The sequence below is a fragment of the Salvelinus alpinus genome, chromosome 30, assembly GCF_045679555.1.
Source record: "Salvelinus alpinus chromosome 30, SLU_Salpinus.1, whole genome shotgun sequence".
Taxonomy (NCBI): domain Eukaryota; kingdom Metazoa; phylum Chordata; class Actinopteri; order Salmoniformes; family Salmonidae; genus Salvelinus; species Salvelinus alpinus.
Window position 1 is genome coordinate 9155119 of NC_092115.1, and position 16381 is coordinate 9171499.

A 16381-nucleotide genomic window follows, 5' to 3' on the forward strand; every position below is an offset into this window, starting at 1 on the left:
TCAGTGTAGTTGCTTTTGTATTTGGCCAAACATCTTCCATGATGACATCCCATGGTGAAAAGCAACACTACAATTTAGTTTTTTTTAAATAAATCATACCCCTCTTCCAATTCTTTTTTTTACTACACTTGCATTGGTCTCCTGTCGACAACTATATTTTACCCATTCCCTTTCAGACAGTAATGTGTTACCGGTACATTCTTCAAATTTTTACAAAAGACAAAAAAACCTGTGTAATGATTTATTGCAGCAAACACAAGAGACAAGCAATTTTGCGTAGTCCTAAACAAAGAAAAAAAATCCAACATCCAATAAATGGTATTTTCAAAATATTCTACCTATTGTTTCAGGCTTTTAAGTGCCCATCAAAGGGAAGCCATGTAATCCAATCCTCAAAAACATACATTGTAGGAAATTTCTATCATAAACTCAACAAGCAATACACCAATTACACCTTTGTGGGGCATCAGTTTTGCCAATACTTTAGATTTAAATTAACATATTGAATAATCTGATTGTAGCATACTTTGTTTAGAGTGGTTAAATGTAAAAATGCCAAGTCTAACTAATGCAGGAAAATAGCAATTTCACAGTGTGGTAATCCCTGACAATTTGGTTAATGGAATTTTGACTCTGCCAATGTGACATGACAACTCGAGCAGACGTGAGTGTCTGATAATAAAAATATTTGACTATCAGTAAATTGTGTGTCCCGTAAACAAATAGTTTAAGAAATTCTTCACTGTCTGCTGTGCAAGTTAGGAAGTTGTTCTAGACATTCTTTTTTCATGTTATTCATGTTATTTTCCATCAGTCATAATCAAGCCTGTTTATAACCTATGAGTGTAATAGTATAGGGTAGACTTCTCTCAAAAACAATGACTTTGGGCTTAACGCTGGAATCTGCAGTTGCTACATCCATTTTGGACTTACAAATTAAAAATGGTATATACACCCATTGAATATTGAAGAATATCAATTATGAATGCCTTATTAATGAGCTTAGTTCAACTGGCATACCCCATCTGATCACAAAATATAAGCTTGTTTTACTCCAATGTAAACAAAGCAAATGTAAAATACTGTATAGCCTCAAAACATGGTTAAAACGCTAATTTTGATATCATGAATCAGGGGTGTCAAACTCATTTCACAGAGGGCAGAGAGTGTCTGCGGGCTTTTCGTTTCAATTTAGTACTAGACAACCAGGTGATGGGAGTTTAACTAATTAGCGACCTTAACTCATCAATCAAGTACAAGTGTGGAGCGAAAACCTGCAGACACGCGCGGCCTTTCATGGAATGAGTTTGATAGATGTCATGGTGTCTATGAATTTGAGAGCGGTTGCATTTCTCCAGGCCCATCACTTTTACTAACACAGAGGAAAAGGACAACAAAGTTGGCTTAAGGACAACAAAGTCACCCTTTGTTGTTTCAACAGCGGATTCTAGCTTTAAGCTAACAAATGACAGACTCAAAACGCATCCAAATTATACTCAAACATCCAAAAAAATAATAATAATAAAAAATAAAAAAAAATAAGGAACTACAATGTCTGCAAAGAAGTATGGATAAAGCAAAAACAATTCACCACAGAGAAGACTTCATTTCGCCAGGATTTCTCTACATTATTACCATTCACAAAAATAACAAGGCACACATAGCCTAAACCCCTAAAGAGAACAGAATGTACAGCAACCCAAAAAAAGGGAGAAATAGAAAAATATATGTAACTTGGTAACACTTTATTCAAAGCCTGCAGGTATAATGCATTGTGGTTATAATGCATTATGATGTGGTTATAATGCATTGTAAGACTTGTCTTCTGATTGGTCTCATAATGATCCGGACTAAATAAGTCAATTTTTGTCCTTTTAAAAATGTCCTACATAAAGAGAAAGCATATTATAAGCCTTAGAATAAGACATTATAATGGCTCACACATGCTTATAAGTAATAAAGCATTATACTGCAGTGCAGGCTTTATGTTAAGTGTAACCGATATTTTCATAGGAACAGAATCATACAGGAAATACGATAGCCCACATCAGGTCTCAATCTCTTGTGAAAACATTAAACCCTTTTGACTACATCGTTCAGTCTCAGCTTTAACATTTACCCAATCAATGGATGTTTCAGGTTCACACTATCAATTCCTTATGAATTGAGTCAACAAGAGAAGAACAGCACCAGGTAGAAATCAAATACTAGCTGACTACAGAGTGCCACGGTTATAGGGGTTGCGACAACATGACAGGGAACGGCAAGCACCGCAAAAGATGCAGACAATTATATACACAACATTATGGGAAACACTGTTCCCGATAATAAATCACATCCACCCTACAGTGAAATATGGAGGTCACTGCCTCCGATACGGACACACTGGTAGACAAAAACTACCTTCTTCTTCCCATTATGGAAGACACTGCTCCCGATAATGTTTCAGGATGAGAAAGTGTACATTCACCAAGAGACCTGTACTAGAAACCGCCTTGAGTTTTGTGTTAATCTAAAAAGGCAATTTGGGCTCCTGAGTGGCGCAGCGGTCTAAGGCACTGCTTCTTAGCGCTAGAGGCGTCACTACAGACCCTGGTTCGATTCCAGGCTGTATCACAACCGGCCGTGATTGGAGTCCCATAGGGCGGCGCACAATTGGCCCAGCGTCGTTAATGTTTGGCCGGGGTATTCCGTCATTATGAATAAGAATGTGTTCTTAACTGATTGCCTAGTGAAATAACAGTTAAATTACTATTATTTTTTTACGCAACAAACTTCTGTTGTGCTGTTTTTAATGCATTTTAAACATCGGTTTGAGATGTCATTCGGGAATATATTAACGGCTAACTCGCAGAACCTGCAGTCGGTTGTTAAGTAGGTGACTGAATGGACTGAAGTATGGGCTGGTCTCTAGTATGGGTTAGTCGGTCTGACAGGTACACTTCCATAGCAGATGCTGCTTTGTCATTTCGACAGTATTACTGTCAATTATGGAAGACACTGCTCCCGATAATTATTCATGTTTAAAAAGTAGTTAAAAAAACACACCATTTATGAACCCTGTCACTGATAAATAAACAAAGAAATAGACCTTTTCAGTGCCATGTGGTGAAGACCCTTTCTCCCCCAGGTTTAAAAGTCCTCGCTATTGTATTCATGTCAGCAGGAGGCCATTTTGAAAGAGCTCACAAGCGTGGTGTAAGGAAGATGTTGCTTGAGGCGTAAGGGCTTTATTTAGCCTTTAGGTCTAAGGACAACTGAACATCAGTAACTAGGTTAGATGGTCTCACTTTACGTGGTTCAAATGACCCTTCGCTAAGCCACGCCAACCCATCTATGGCAAAAAAATATATATATATTTTATTAAAATGGATAAATATTTGAAATATGCACCAGGAATACTTGCTACTGTGATTCTTGAAATATAGACCTTGGAGTATTTTTTTGAATCCGAAATTATAGAATTTTGTTTGCTAGTTCAGCTGGTTAGCTAGCTCTGTCGCTGACCACCAAAGCTTGCTAGCGCTAGCTAAATTGTTTTAGCTAGCTAACTTAGCTTGGTTTTTAGTGTACAGTATACTGCTGTCGACATCAGGATACGGGTTGAGGGCACTAGTTAGCGCCAAAAGTGGTTATAGCTTTAACTGCATGCCTACAATGAATTCAGAGCCATTCAGTGGCTAGCTAAAGTACAAACAATTTTACCAGGTTCCCGTGAAGCAATTGTAATGACAGGCAACCACAACATACCCAAGAGCTTCCTGATTAGCAAGGGGTAGTCAGTCTGTCTAATTTCATTGTGTATTCGAAAACAGAGTTTGAGATCATTGTGAGGAGATTTCGCCAGTGGTTGAATGGAGAATTGGGCTTCCCGGTGGCAACAGTAACCAAGGCAGGCAGGGCTTAGTGAAGGGTCAACAGGTCGTTATCAATAGTGTGTCAAATATGTCGGAGCGTTCGATTTGACTGCAGCGTCAACTAAAACCATTGACAACTATATGTGCTGTTTAAGGGAATTGTTAAATCAATATTATAACTATTTAGGTTTTTAAATATCATCCCCTCTTGAAGAGTATAGTCAGAACACCACATTTCCGATTATTGCACATTTAGCAGTCACTGCATGCTTTTCATTGTCAGTAAACATCAATGTATCATGTCATTTAAGATACGTGAGGGTAGGTAGCCTAGCCATTTGGCATGTTAACTGGCTAAAACTCATTTAGCTTGCTTCACCAGAGATTAGGCTTTAGGAAAGACCTTGACATTGGTAAATCCTCGTCCTGGTAAAGTTGTAAATCGGACTACTGTCATCGCAATAGATGGCAGGCGCACAATATGTCCCCTGAAAATTAGCTTGTTAACCAGCCGTGGTCCATCAATCAATGTCGCCTATTATGTGTCAGCAGCAATCAGCAGCAATCGTGATTAAACACTATGTTGAGAAGGGGATGTTAGGTAGGCCTACATTGTTTGAAGAAAAAAGTACAATAGGTCTACTTTCCACTATACATGTTTAGCCAACTGTACAAACTTTCTACCGGTAGCTTGCAATGTAAACATTACATCTGCAAATGCGCCCTTCTGCTGCTTGACAGGCAGAGCCCACAAAAGATGGGGAAATTAACCTAAACCACTCATTCGTCAGGTTTCGTTAACTTTTTTTAGCACTTAAATATCCAATTAATGGTGGCCAATATTGAGGGATCTCGTGAGGCTGAAAAGCATGCAGTTACATGCTGTATAAAAACTGAAGATAGAGCTAAAATGTGCTCAATTGTTTGCAAGGAATAATAGTACATTTGTAGTTCTGACTATGCTCTTCAAGGAGGGGGATTATTACAACCAAATAGTTAACATTTATTTAACAATCCCTTGAAAAAAAGGGCACGCAGTTGCCCATGGTTTTAGCGGAGCTGCGGTCTCCTTCCCACCAACCAGGCAAATCGAATATTGAGACGTTTTATTGATAACGATCTATTCTGTGTTACTTTCTGAACTGAATGTACATTTAAACCAATTTGGCAACAGCTCTCAGACCAGGTCTCGTTCTAAAGTTTTCAGCACCATAATCTCTATAAAAAAACAGCCCAGGTTTGAAACCAATGTAAAGTAACAGCAGTTTCGGATTGTAAAAAAATTGTAATTTTGTTCATGGTAGGTAATAGAACCATAATAACCTTTTTGTTGTAATCGCAAAGTACCTCTTGAGTTTACACACACAATTTAGGTGTTTGTGACCTTGGATATTGGGCCAAAACTGCGTTATTGCCATACTAGTAAGTACTGTGACATTTGTAGGCCATTAGTCATTCGTATTTAGCACCAATATATTTCAAATGCGGCGTTAGGAAATGCATTTCACATTTTTTTTTCTCGCAAGAGTGATAATGGCTTTTCACTTATTTCTCAAACAAGTGAAATTTAAGGCAGTTGAATTTAAGTGTTATTTTTTCGGGCCTTGTGCGGAAGGTAAAGTACAGCATATCATACTGATGAGAGTTACAATGCATATGAAAAAAAGGAGGTTGAGTTATTGATGATACAGAACACTTCTATTTCATTTTCCTGAATGAGTGACCCTTACTGATGGTGCCTTGACTGATGGCTATATTGGGTGTTTTGTTTAATAGGACATGTTGAGGCCGGCTTAGATCATGTTATCTATGGACCAGACTTCCCCCGCCAGTGAGTTGGCGCAGCCCTGGATGGTCCAGGTTGCCAAAGCAAACTGAATCCGGAACAGATCAGCGTTGGCGTCCGAGTGGTCGATCTGCAGGGCGTCCAGGTGGTCCGATAGAGCCTTCAGGGTGTAGGAGCCGGAGCCCACCAGGATGTGGCGGAACGGGGTCTCTCTGGGAGACGTGTATGGGGACAGGAAGTCCCTCTCCACCTACAGGAGGAAGAGGAAAGTAAGGTAACTAAAACAGAAGTGTTTAAAATGTGTCAGTATCGTCCTACACTCAAGGTTACACGATGAGCCATATGTACCCAAGGTTACACAATTTTTTTATTTAATTTATTATTTCAACTTTATTTAACCAGGTAGGCCAGTTAAGAACAAGTTCTCATTTACAACTGCGACCTGGCCAAGGTAAAGCAAAGCAGTGCAACAAAAACAGTTACACATGGGATAAACAAACGTACTGTCAATAACACAATAGAAAAATCTGTATACAGTGTGTGCAAATGAAGTAAGGCAATAGGCCAATAGTGGCAAAGTAATTACAATTTAGCAATTTACACGAGTGATATGTACAGATGAGGATGTGCAAGTAGAAATACTGGTGTGCAAAAGAGCAGAAAAACAAAAACAAATATGGGGATGAGGTAGGTAGTTGGATGGGCTATTTACAGATGGGCTGTGTACAGCTGCAGCGATCAGTAAGCTGCTCTGACAGCTGGCGCTTAAAGTTAGTGAGGGAGATATAAGTCTCCAACTTCAGTGATTTTTGCAATTCGTTCCAGTCATTGGCAGCAGAGAACTGTAAGGAAAGACGGCCAAAGTAGGTTTTGGCTTTGGGGATGACCAGTGAAATATACCTGCTGGAGCGCGTGCTAAGGGTGGATGTTGCTATAGAGACCAGTGAGCTGAGATAAGGCGGAGCTTTACCTAGCAAAGACTTATAGATGACCTGGTGCCAGTGGGTTTGGCAACAAATATGTAGTGAGGACCGGCCAACGAGAGCATACAGGTCGCAGTGGTGGGTAGTATATGGGGCTTTAGTAACAAAACAGATGGCACTGTGATAGACTACATCCAGTTTGCTGAGTAGAGTGTTGGAGGCTATTTTGTAAATGACATTGCCAAAGTCAAGGATCGGTAGGATAGTCAGTTTTACGAGGGTATGTTTGGCAGCATGAGTGAAGGAGACTGTTGCGAAATAGGAAGCCGATTCTAGATTTAACTTGGATTGGAAATGCTTAATGCGAGTCTGGAAGGAGAGTTTACAGTCTATCCAGACACCTACGTATTTAGAGTTGTCCACATATTCTAAGTCAGAACCGACCAGAGTAGTGATGCTAGACGGGCGGGCAGCGATCGGTTGAAGAGCATGCATTTCATTTTACTAGCATTTAAGAGCAGTTGGAGGCCACGGAAGGAGTGTTGTATGGCATTGAAGCTCATTTAGGTGTGTGTTAACACAGTGTCCAAAGAAGGGCCAGATGTATACAGAATGGTGTCGTCTACGTAGAGGTGGATCAAAGAATCACCCGCAGCAAGAGCACCATGATTGATGTATACAGAGAAGAGTCGGCCCGAGAATTGAACCCTCTGGCACCCCCATAGAGACTGCCAGAGGTCCGGACAACAGGCCCTCCGATTTGGCACACTGAACTCTGAGAAGTAGTTGGTAAACCAGGTGAGGCAGTCATTAGAGAAACCATGGCTGTTGAGTTTGCCGATAAGAATACGGTGATTGACAGAGTCGAAAGCCTTGGCCAGGTCGATGAAGACGGCTGCACAGTACTGTCCCTTATCGATGGCGGTTATATCGTTTAGGACCTTGAGCGTGGCTGAGGTGCACCCGTGACCAGCTCTGAAACCAGATTGCATAGTGGAGAAGGTACGGTGGGATTCGAAATGGTCAGTGATCTGTTTGTTCACTTGGCTTTTGAAGACTTTAGAAAAGGCAGGGCAGGATGGATATAGGTCTATAACAGTTTGGGTCTAGAGTGTCTCCCCCTTTGAAGAGGGGGATGACCGCGTCCGCTTTCCAATCTTTAGGAATCTGACAAAACGAGAGGTTGAACAGACTAGTAATAGGAGTTGCAACAATGGCGGCGGATAATTTTAGGAAGAGAGGGTCCAGATTGTCTAGCCCAGCTGATTTGTAGGGAATCCAGGTTTTGCAGCTCTTTCAGAACATCAGCTGTCTGGATTTGGGTGAAGGAGAAACGGGGGGGCTTGGGCCAGTTGCTGCGGGGGTGCAGAGCTGTTGGCCGGGGTTGTTGTAAGCAGGTGGAAAGCATGGCCAGTCGTAGAGAAATACTTATTGAAATTCGATTATCGTGGATTTTTCCGTGGTAAGTGTTTCCTAGTCTCAGTGCAGTGGGCAGCTGGGAGGAGGTACTCTTATTCTCCATGGACTTTAGTGTCCCAAAACATTTTGGATGAACCATGTGTGGAGGCACTTAAAATATATATATATATTTTTTTAAATCAGTCTCCCTATTGGTGTAATTTTTCAAAATACTTGAAATTCATACTTTTGGCCTGCAGCCACTGCAGCCCAGCAACACCGAGTTTGCGTTCAAAAGGATCATGTGTACATGAGGGTTGGTCAATTCCATTTCAGTTCCAGTCAATTCAGGAAGTACACATATTTCAATTGACATTTTCTTCAGTGCTTTTAAAAATGTGGAATCGGGTTTACCTTCTGAATTGCCTGGAATTGAAATGGACCTCCAATCCTGATGTACATGACATCTACAGTGCCTTCAGAAAGTATTCACACCCCTTGATCCCCCCCCCCCACACATTTTTGTTGTGTTACAGGGGTCTACAACCTTTTCTAGCATGAGAGCAACTTTTTTTTTTAAATAATGAAAAACAGACTTTTCTTTTATGCTTTTCTCCCCTGCAACTCTTCCCCAGGTCCTTAGTGTACAATATACATTAGTGCACTGGTTTCTTTCAATAAACCTGGTGAAATAATAGTTCTTAACAAAGGGGTGTCCTCCCAAAATGCAGTTTTATATTTTCCCAAATAATGTTTTTATTTTTTCACACTTAAAATTACAATTGTTCAAAAGAGAAACAAAATTTGATGTTCTGAGTCCATTTCAATGCTTAAATCACATCAGAACACTTTTTTTTTTTAAGTAGAAGAAAACAAACTAATTTAGTTGCGCATCTAGCGAGTGAGGAATGTGCAGTCTAATGTGCCAGTCTAGCAATGGTTCTGTACTGCTGCTGCTCATTTCATGGCAAAGTTTGAAAATAACTAATTAGGTACAAATATATATATATATAAATAGTGTTTTATTTTTCATTAATATTTGACAAATTAGAATTTTTTTGTCCACTTTGACAGAGTATTTTTTTGTGTAGGTTGTTGTCAAAAAATGACAAATCCATTTTAAATCCCACTTTGTAACAAAATGTGGGGAAAAAGTCAGAAAGTGTTCACACCCCATGAAGGCACCGTAACCCTAACCCTGCCGTACGCAGTCCAATTCCAACAACAAAATAATCTCAAAGGACCAGATAACACTTGAAGGGACAGGCACGCACACTCATGATACGGTCGTTGATGTTACGGCACACATCTGCTTCCTCCAGGTTACTATTATCGATTTCAGTGGACAGGCTACTGGCGGCTCGGCTGTAGGAGCCTGTCGCAGACATCAGCCACTGGACAGTCAGCGACTTAGGCAACAGCTGGGGCTGCATCTGGAGATAACAAAATTAAGATTAAATGAGGACAGACAAAACAAGCACCGGGATCAAATGAAGGTCAATTTGAGACAGATTAAACAAAGCACAAAACAAAATCCTAGACGAATAGACATGGACAGGAAAACAAGACGACAGGAAGACTAAACTTATAAATTCTTCCACCAAGTTCACATTACCAGACAGTGAACATGTCCTTTCCCACTAGCTGAGCAATTCTGCACTGCGCTGAAATTAAGCAGATCGGACTCGACTTACACTCTGCACTGTTTTGATCTTGGAGTTAATTGCGAACACGTGGGCGCGGATCAGGCGGCTGTATTTCTCCACATCCAGGCGCAGCAGGTGGTCGTGGACCAGCCGCAGGGCTATTTTCCCGGCGAACTGCCCTGCAGACACCGCCAGCTTGGCCACCTGGTTGGACGTGGCGCCATACAGCTTGTCGCGTGTATCATCCAGTGTCCCGAGGTATGGGTATTCCTCACCCTGAGACACATGGTGGTTAAAGGGTAAAGAATGTCAACGATTACAGGTAGAAACCGAATGCTAAACAATTACTGGCATTACTCAAAATGTGGGGGAAAACGGGGTTCATAAAATAACAACAGGTAGCAATAACATTTGTTATATTGTGTTGGTGTTGTCAGAAAGAGAGAGTGATCGGTCATATTACACCAGACATTTTTAGATCATTTTTAATGCAAAGCCTGATCGAACGAACAGTGGAATCTGACAGGAATGGGATCAAGGATCTAATTGTTGTGGTTCCCGGGGGCCATCTTGGAGCAGAGGATATGGAAAGCTTCCCTGACAGGACCTGATTCTCCAGGTCTTCTATAACAGGGCTACTCAAGTACTATTTACACAAAGTTCCTAGATGGCAAAAAGTCCAGCTGGATATTGTCATTCATCATAGTAGTAACAAATCCCCCCCCCCACCCCACCTCGCAACCCATGTAAACTGTTCACACCCCTGTTATTGACAGACTGAAAATGTTGCCGTTTTAAAGTTAATGACCTGCATTTCAACACATTTGTCCGTTTATACGATACCAGGGTCCCGGCCCGTATTGACCCTGTTGTGGGTCCGGTTCCGTACCGCGGTCTGCCAGTTGAGTATAAGGGTTTTAAAATGTCTATTTCTATGTGTATCGTGGTGTACTGCCGAGACCCTTATGTAGGCATTGTAAAGGCACTTTTCACAAACTGACCTCTGTGGTGAAACGGAATGAGACGGCTGGGATGCCGGAGAAGGTGACGAAGGGATAAGCGGGATCATTTAGCCTCAGAGGCTCCATGCTGTTAAAACATAAAAGACAAAAACATGACTACACAAATCATACAAATATGGCGGTGAAAATGTCCCCTAATTCTATAAGCGATTCAATTAACATCATGTGGGATCTGCTTTAGAATAAATACTTGACACGTTGAGCCACATTGTTATGATCTTCCCAAATGCCACCAAGTCCCACTTACACTGCTGCCTCCCAGTTGGGCCCGGGGACTGTAGAGTAGAGTGTACCGGAGTCACTGAGAGTGTTCACCTGAGGAGAAGAACAGCACAGGTTTCAAAACATCACGGCTTCATAATGAAACGAGAAATCGTGTGACATGATCTGCTGCTACGTAAATCTAACCTCCCGTAGCGTTCTCTGGATGAGTGTGTACATCAAAGGGCTGGCCGAGGCTTTGAATGTTGGGAAACCTGGGAGAGAGACATTGTATAATTCAAGAGGAAACTATTTCACCTTATTACTTTTAAGTTTTCATGTATAACCTTTTTCAACTGTAAACTGTCATTGGCACAAACCAAACAATGCATTCTGTGTACAGATATCAAATATACTATACGTGCCTGTTACAACACCATCCAGGTTGATGTAAGAGAAGGCTTTCATGTTCAGAGAAGACAAATAACCCTGAAAACAGAAACGAGTTGAGACTAATTATGTATATAAACCCTGGATTACTGATGCCATGTATTGGCCAATGAGAGGCTTTGAAGCCACCGGTCAGCCAGATTGGCATTCCCCAGAAGGAGCCGTTTCTATGGGAATAAAATTCTACAGGAATTCTACAGCATTTCAATTAAATGTTTCTTAGGGAAAAGAATTTCATGAATTTAAGTATTTTTGTTGTTGTAGTAAGGACATTAACATTACGGGCTCTATTTTAACTAACGCAATGGCAAATCTAAGCACTGACGTTAGCGCTATAGGTCAATCCAAAATATTGTAGTTATTTTCACAGCCGTTATTATGAGCGCAATAGCTAGCGGTGGCGCGAAAGGGTTTTGATGAATAAATAAGTTGTAGGTACGACGAGGGTTTGGTCACTCACTGGTCAATCAAGGCGTTCCATGGCTTTAATACTACATTTGTTGGGTCTCCAGTTCAGTAGGTTATTACCAGTCTGCATTATCAAGTGCAATTCAGCTAGGGGCACAGAATATTCTTGTCCTAGTCCGTTGTGGATTGATACTACAGTTTAAATAGCATAGGCTACAGTAATGAGTGATAGCAACAGTAAAAAAAATAAAGAATTCAAGTTGTGTAGTCAACATTGTTGTAATTGGCATCAACAAGTATATGCCTTTACCCACTTCTCAGATTAGTATTTTTTTTTTAAATTAAAAATACATCTGAGAAGTGGGTAAAGGCATATAGTCATTGACGCCAATTACAACAATGTTGACTACACAACTTAAATTCATTATTCTTTTTTTTACTAGTGCTATCACAATTTTTTTTATTTTTTTTTAAATACTAGGCTTCCGTAAATTGTATTGTAGGTGTGAGGCACGTTATCAATAAGCAGGTGTTATAGCCTAGGCCTACCGTTGATATGACGTTATAGGACTTAAAAATGTAAATAGCCTGTTTGGAGGAGCTTGTCTTTTGTAGCCGGACAAGAGGCGCTCTTTCGAAATGGGGGATGGATACGAGCCGAATGGATTATGCACTGCAGGTAGACCATCTAGAAACCTTTTATGGATAGGCTACTTGGCTGCAGGATAACAAAAACACCAGACACATGGCTGTTGATCCAGCTTTTGTTATAGTACGGTTTTTGTATGCACATCCAAAATAATAACAGAAGCTGGCTAAAATAATGTAATAGCCTACACGGATAAAAGGGATATAACTGAGTAGAACAATCCTTCTACACCAGACAACATTACCTACATCCTTCATTCCTATACATTTCAAAGCAATAAAAATGCCAACAAATCTTTATGCAACACTTTTGAAACATTCCGACAACGTCTGATCTTATCTACCCTCTGCTATCCTGGTGTCATGGTAACCACCTTAGATACCAACAGATCTTTACTACCTTGCTGTTCCAAACGTGATCTTTTAATAAATCTTTGGAGATTACGATTTATTTCAAAGCGTTATTACGATTCAAACCCTTTAAGAAATATTTTTTAAAGAAATCTATAATATTTTAGCGAATGCATTGGTCATTGCACCACAGCTTGATAGGCTGCACTTCAAAATCCATAAACGGTGTTACCGCTAAAACCAGCTTTCGGTTGGTCATAAATATCCCCACCATTGCATACTGAAATTGGCACACGTTTTTAAGAACACACCTCACATATTGCCACTCCTCCCACCTCAGCGCCAGTGAGCTCATATAAAGACGGGTAAATTACCAATCCTGGCACTAGGGTTTGAAAATAGAAGAACGTCGGCTTTAAAAACATGTAAAAGTTGAAAACTAGCGTCCGTTTGACAATTGCACCGGCTTAACGCTGAAAAACAGCCCTAGAACTTTCTAAAAGTTATTCAAAAAAATATGTTTCACTCACATATAATTTCAAATGCATTATGGTGTCTACTACAATAAACATGTACATATTAATATATATTTAGAAAGTAATAGAAATTGTTTTACAATGGTGGGGGAGTGCCAAGATGGAGGAGCGGTGGCTTCAGCTAGTGTATACAGTACCTTCAGAAAGTACTCATACCCCTTGACTTATTCCACTTTGTGTTACAGCCTGAATTGAAAATGTATTAAATATTTTTCTCACCCAGCTACACACAAAACCCCATAATGACAAATTGATAATGAAAAAAATAAAAATAACTCAGCAAAAAAGAGAAACGTCCCTTTATCAGGACCCTGTCTTTCAAAGATAATTTGTAAAAATCCAAACAACTTCACAGATCTTCATTGTAAAGGGTTTAAACACTGTTTCCCATGCTTGTTCAATGAACCAAAAATAATTAATGAACATGCACCTGTGGAACGGTCGTTAAGACACTAACAGCTTAGACGGTAGGCAATTAAGGTCACAGTTATGACAACTTAGGACACTAAAGAGGCCTTTCTACTGACTCAAAAACACCAAAAGAAAGATGCCCAGGGTCCCTGCTCATCTGCGTGAACGTGCCTTAGGCATGCTGCAAGGAGGCATGAGGACTGCAGATGTGGCCAGGGAAATAAATTGTAATGTCCGTACTGTGAGACACCTAAGACAGCGCTACAGGGAGACAGGATGGACAGCTGATCGCCCTCGCAGTGGCAGACCACGTGTAACACCTGCACAGGATCAGTACATCACACCTGCGGGACAGGTACAGGATGGCAGCAACAACTGCCCGAGTTACACCAGGAACGCACAATCCCTCCATCAGTAATCAGATTGTCCGCAATAGGCTGAGAGAGGCTGGACTGAGGGCTTGTAGGCCTGTTGTAAGGCAGGTCCTCACCAGACATCACCGGCAACAATGTCAGCTATGGACACAAACCCACCATCGCTGGACCAGACAGGCCTGGCAAAAAGTGCTCTTCACTGACGAGTCGCTGTTTTGTCTCACCGGGGGTGATGGTCGGATTCGCGTTTATCGTCGAAGAAATGAGCGTTACACCGAGGCCTGTACTCTGGAGCAGGATCGATTTGGAGGTGGAGGGTCCGTCATGGTCTGGAGCGGTGCGTCATCGAACTGAGCCAGTTGTCATTGCAGGCCATCTCAACGCTGTGCGTTACAGGGAAGACATCCTCCTCCCTCATGTGGTACCCTTCCTGCAGGCTCATCCTGACATGACCCTCCAGCATGACAATGCCACCAGCCATACTGCTCGTTCTGTGCGTGATTTCCTGCAAGACGGGAATGTCAGTGTTCTGCCATGGCCAGCAAAGAGCCCGGATCTCAATCCCATTGAGCACGTCTGGGACCTGTTGGATCGGAGGGTGAGGGCTAGGGTCATTCCCCCCAGAAATGTCCAGGAACTTGCAGGTGCCTTGGTGGAAGAGTGGGGTAACATCCCACAGCAAGAACTGGCAAATCTGGTGTGGTCCATGAGAAGGAGAGGCACTGCAGTACTTAATGCAGTTGATGGCAACACCAGATACTGACTGCTACTTTTGATTTTGACCCCCCCTTTGTTCAGGGACACATTATTCAATTTCTGTGGAACTTGTTCAGTTTATGTCTCAGGTGTTGAATCTTGTTATGTTCATACAAATATTTACACGTTACGCTTGCTGAAAATAAACGCAGTTGCCAGTGAGAGGACGTTTCTTTCTTTGCTGAGATATATGTAAATAAGATATATACACTGCTCAAAAAAATAAAGGGAACACTTAAACAACACAATGTAACTCCAAGTCAATCACACTTCTGTGAAATCAAACTATCCACTTAGGAAGCAACACTGATTGACAATAAATTTCACATGCTGTTGTGCAAATGGAATAGACAACAGGTGGAAATTAGGCAATTAGCAAGACACCCCCAATAAAGGAGTGGTTCTGCAGGTGGTGACCACAGACCACTTCTCAGTTGTGCATGTGTCTGCTCAAACGGTCAGAAACAGACTCCATGAGGGTGGTATGAGGGCCCGACGTCCACAGGTGGGGGTTGTGCTTACAGCCCAACACCGTGCAGGACGTTTGGCATTTGCCAGAGAACACTAAGATTGGCAAATTCGCCACTGGCGCCCTGTGCTCTTCACAGATGAAAGCAGGTTCACACTGAGCACATGTGACAGACGTGACAGAGTCTGGAGACGCCGTGGAGAACGTTCTGCAACATCCTCCAGCATGACCGGTTTGGCGGTGGGTCAGTCATGGTGTGGGGTGGCATTTCTTTGTGGGGCCGCACAGCCCTCCATGTGCTCGCCAGAGGTAGCTGACTGCCATTAGGTACCGAGATGAGATCCTCAGACCCCTTGTGAGACCATATGCTGACACATGCACATTTGTGGCCTGCTGGAGGTCATTTTGCAGGGCTCTGGCAGTGCTCCTCCTTGCACAAAGGCGGAGGTAGCGGTCCTGCTGCTGGGTTGTTGCCCTCCTACGGCCTCCTCCATGTCTCCTGATGTACTGGCCTGTCTCCTGGTAGCGTCTCCATGCTCTGGACACTACGCTGACAGACACAGCAAACCTTCTTGCCACAGCTCGCATTGATGTGCCATCCTGGATGAGCTGCACTACCTGAGCCACTTGAGCCGTCTCATGCTACCACTAGAGTGAAAGCACCGCCAGCATTCAAAAGTGACCAAAACATCAGCCAGGAAGCATAGGAACTGAGAAGTGGTCTGTGGTCACCACCTGCAGAACCACTCCTTTATTGGGGGTGTCTCTAGGATTTTGCCTGTGTTAAGTGCCATTCCATTTATTTATTTTTATCCTGAAAAACTCCAGTCCTTAACAATTACAAGCATACCCATAGCATGATGCAGCCACCACCATGCATGAAAATATGAAGAGTGATACTCAGTAATATGTTGTATTTGCCCCAAACATAACACTTTGTATTCAGGACAAAACATTTTTGCAGTATTACTTTACTGCCTTGTTGCAAAAAGGATTAATATGTTTATTATGTACAGGCTTTCTTTCCTGTGTTTGAAATTAACTGCTCGACTGAGGGACCTTACAGATCGTATGTGTGGGTTACAGAGATGAGGTAGTCATTAAAAATAAATCATGTTAAACTCTTATGTGCCTTGTATAAAAAA

The 16381-nt window shown here is 41.7% G+C and overlaps 1 protein-coding gene across 1 annotated transcript in view; it reads right to left on the reverse strand.

Annotated features, from left to right (window-relative positions):
- Positions 1-227: 227 nt before the first annotated feature.
- Positions 228-16381, reverse strand: part of tfr1a (transferrin receptor 1a) — a 34249-nt gene continuing 18095 nt past the window's right edge. Inside the window, exons 12-18 of the mRNA XM_071375871.1 lie at positions 11259-11322; positions 11041-11108; positions 10880-10947; positions 10612-10699; positions 9659-9886; positions 9239-9397; positions 228-5893 (exon numbers count right to left, since the gene is read on the reverse strand). Coding sequence (XP_071231972.1) covers positions 5651-5893; positions 9239-9397; positions 9659-9886; positions 10612-10699; positions 10880-10947; positions 11041-11108; positions 11259-11322 — 918 coding nt within the window. The 3' untranslated portion in view covers positions 228-5650. The remainder of the gene's footprint in view (positions 5894-9238; positions 9398-9658; positions 9887-10611; positions 10700-10879; positions 10948-11040; positions 11109-11258; positions 11323-16381) is intronic.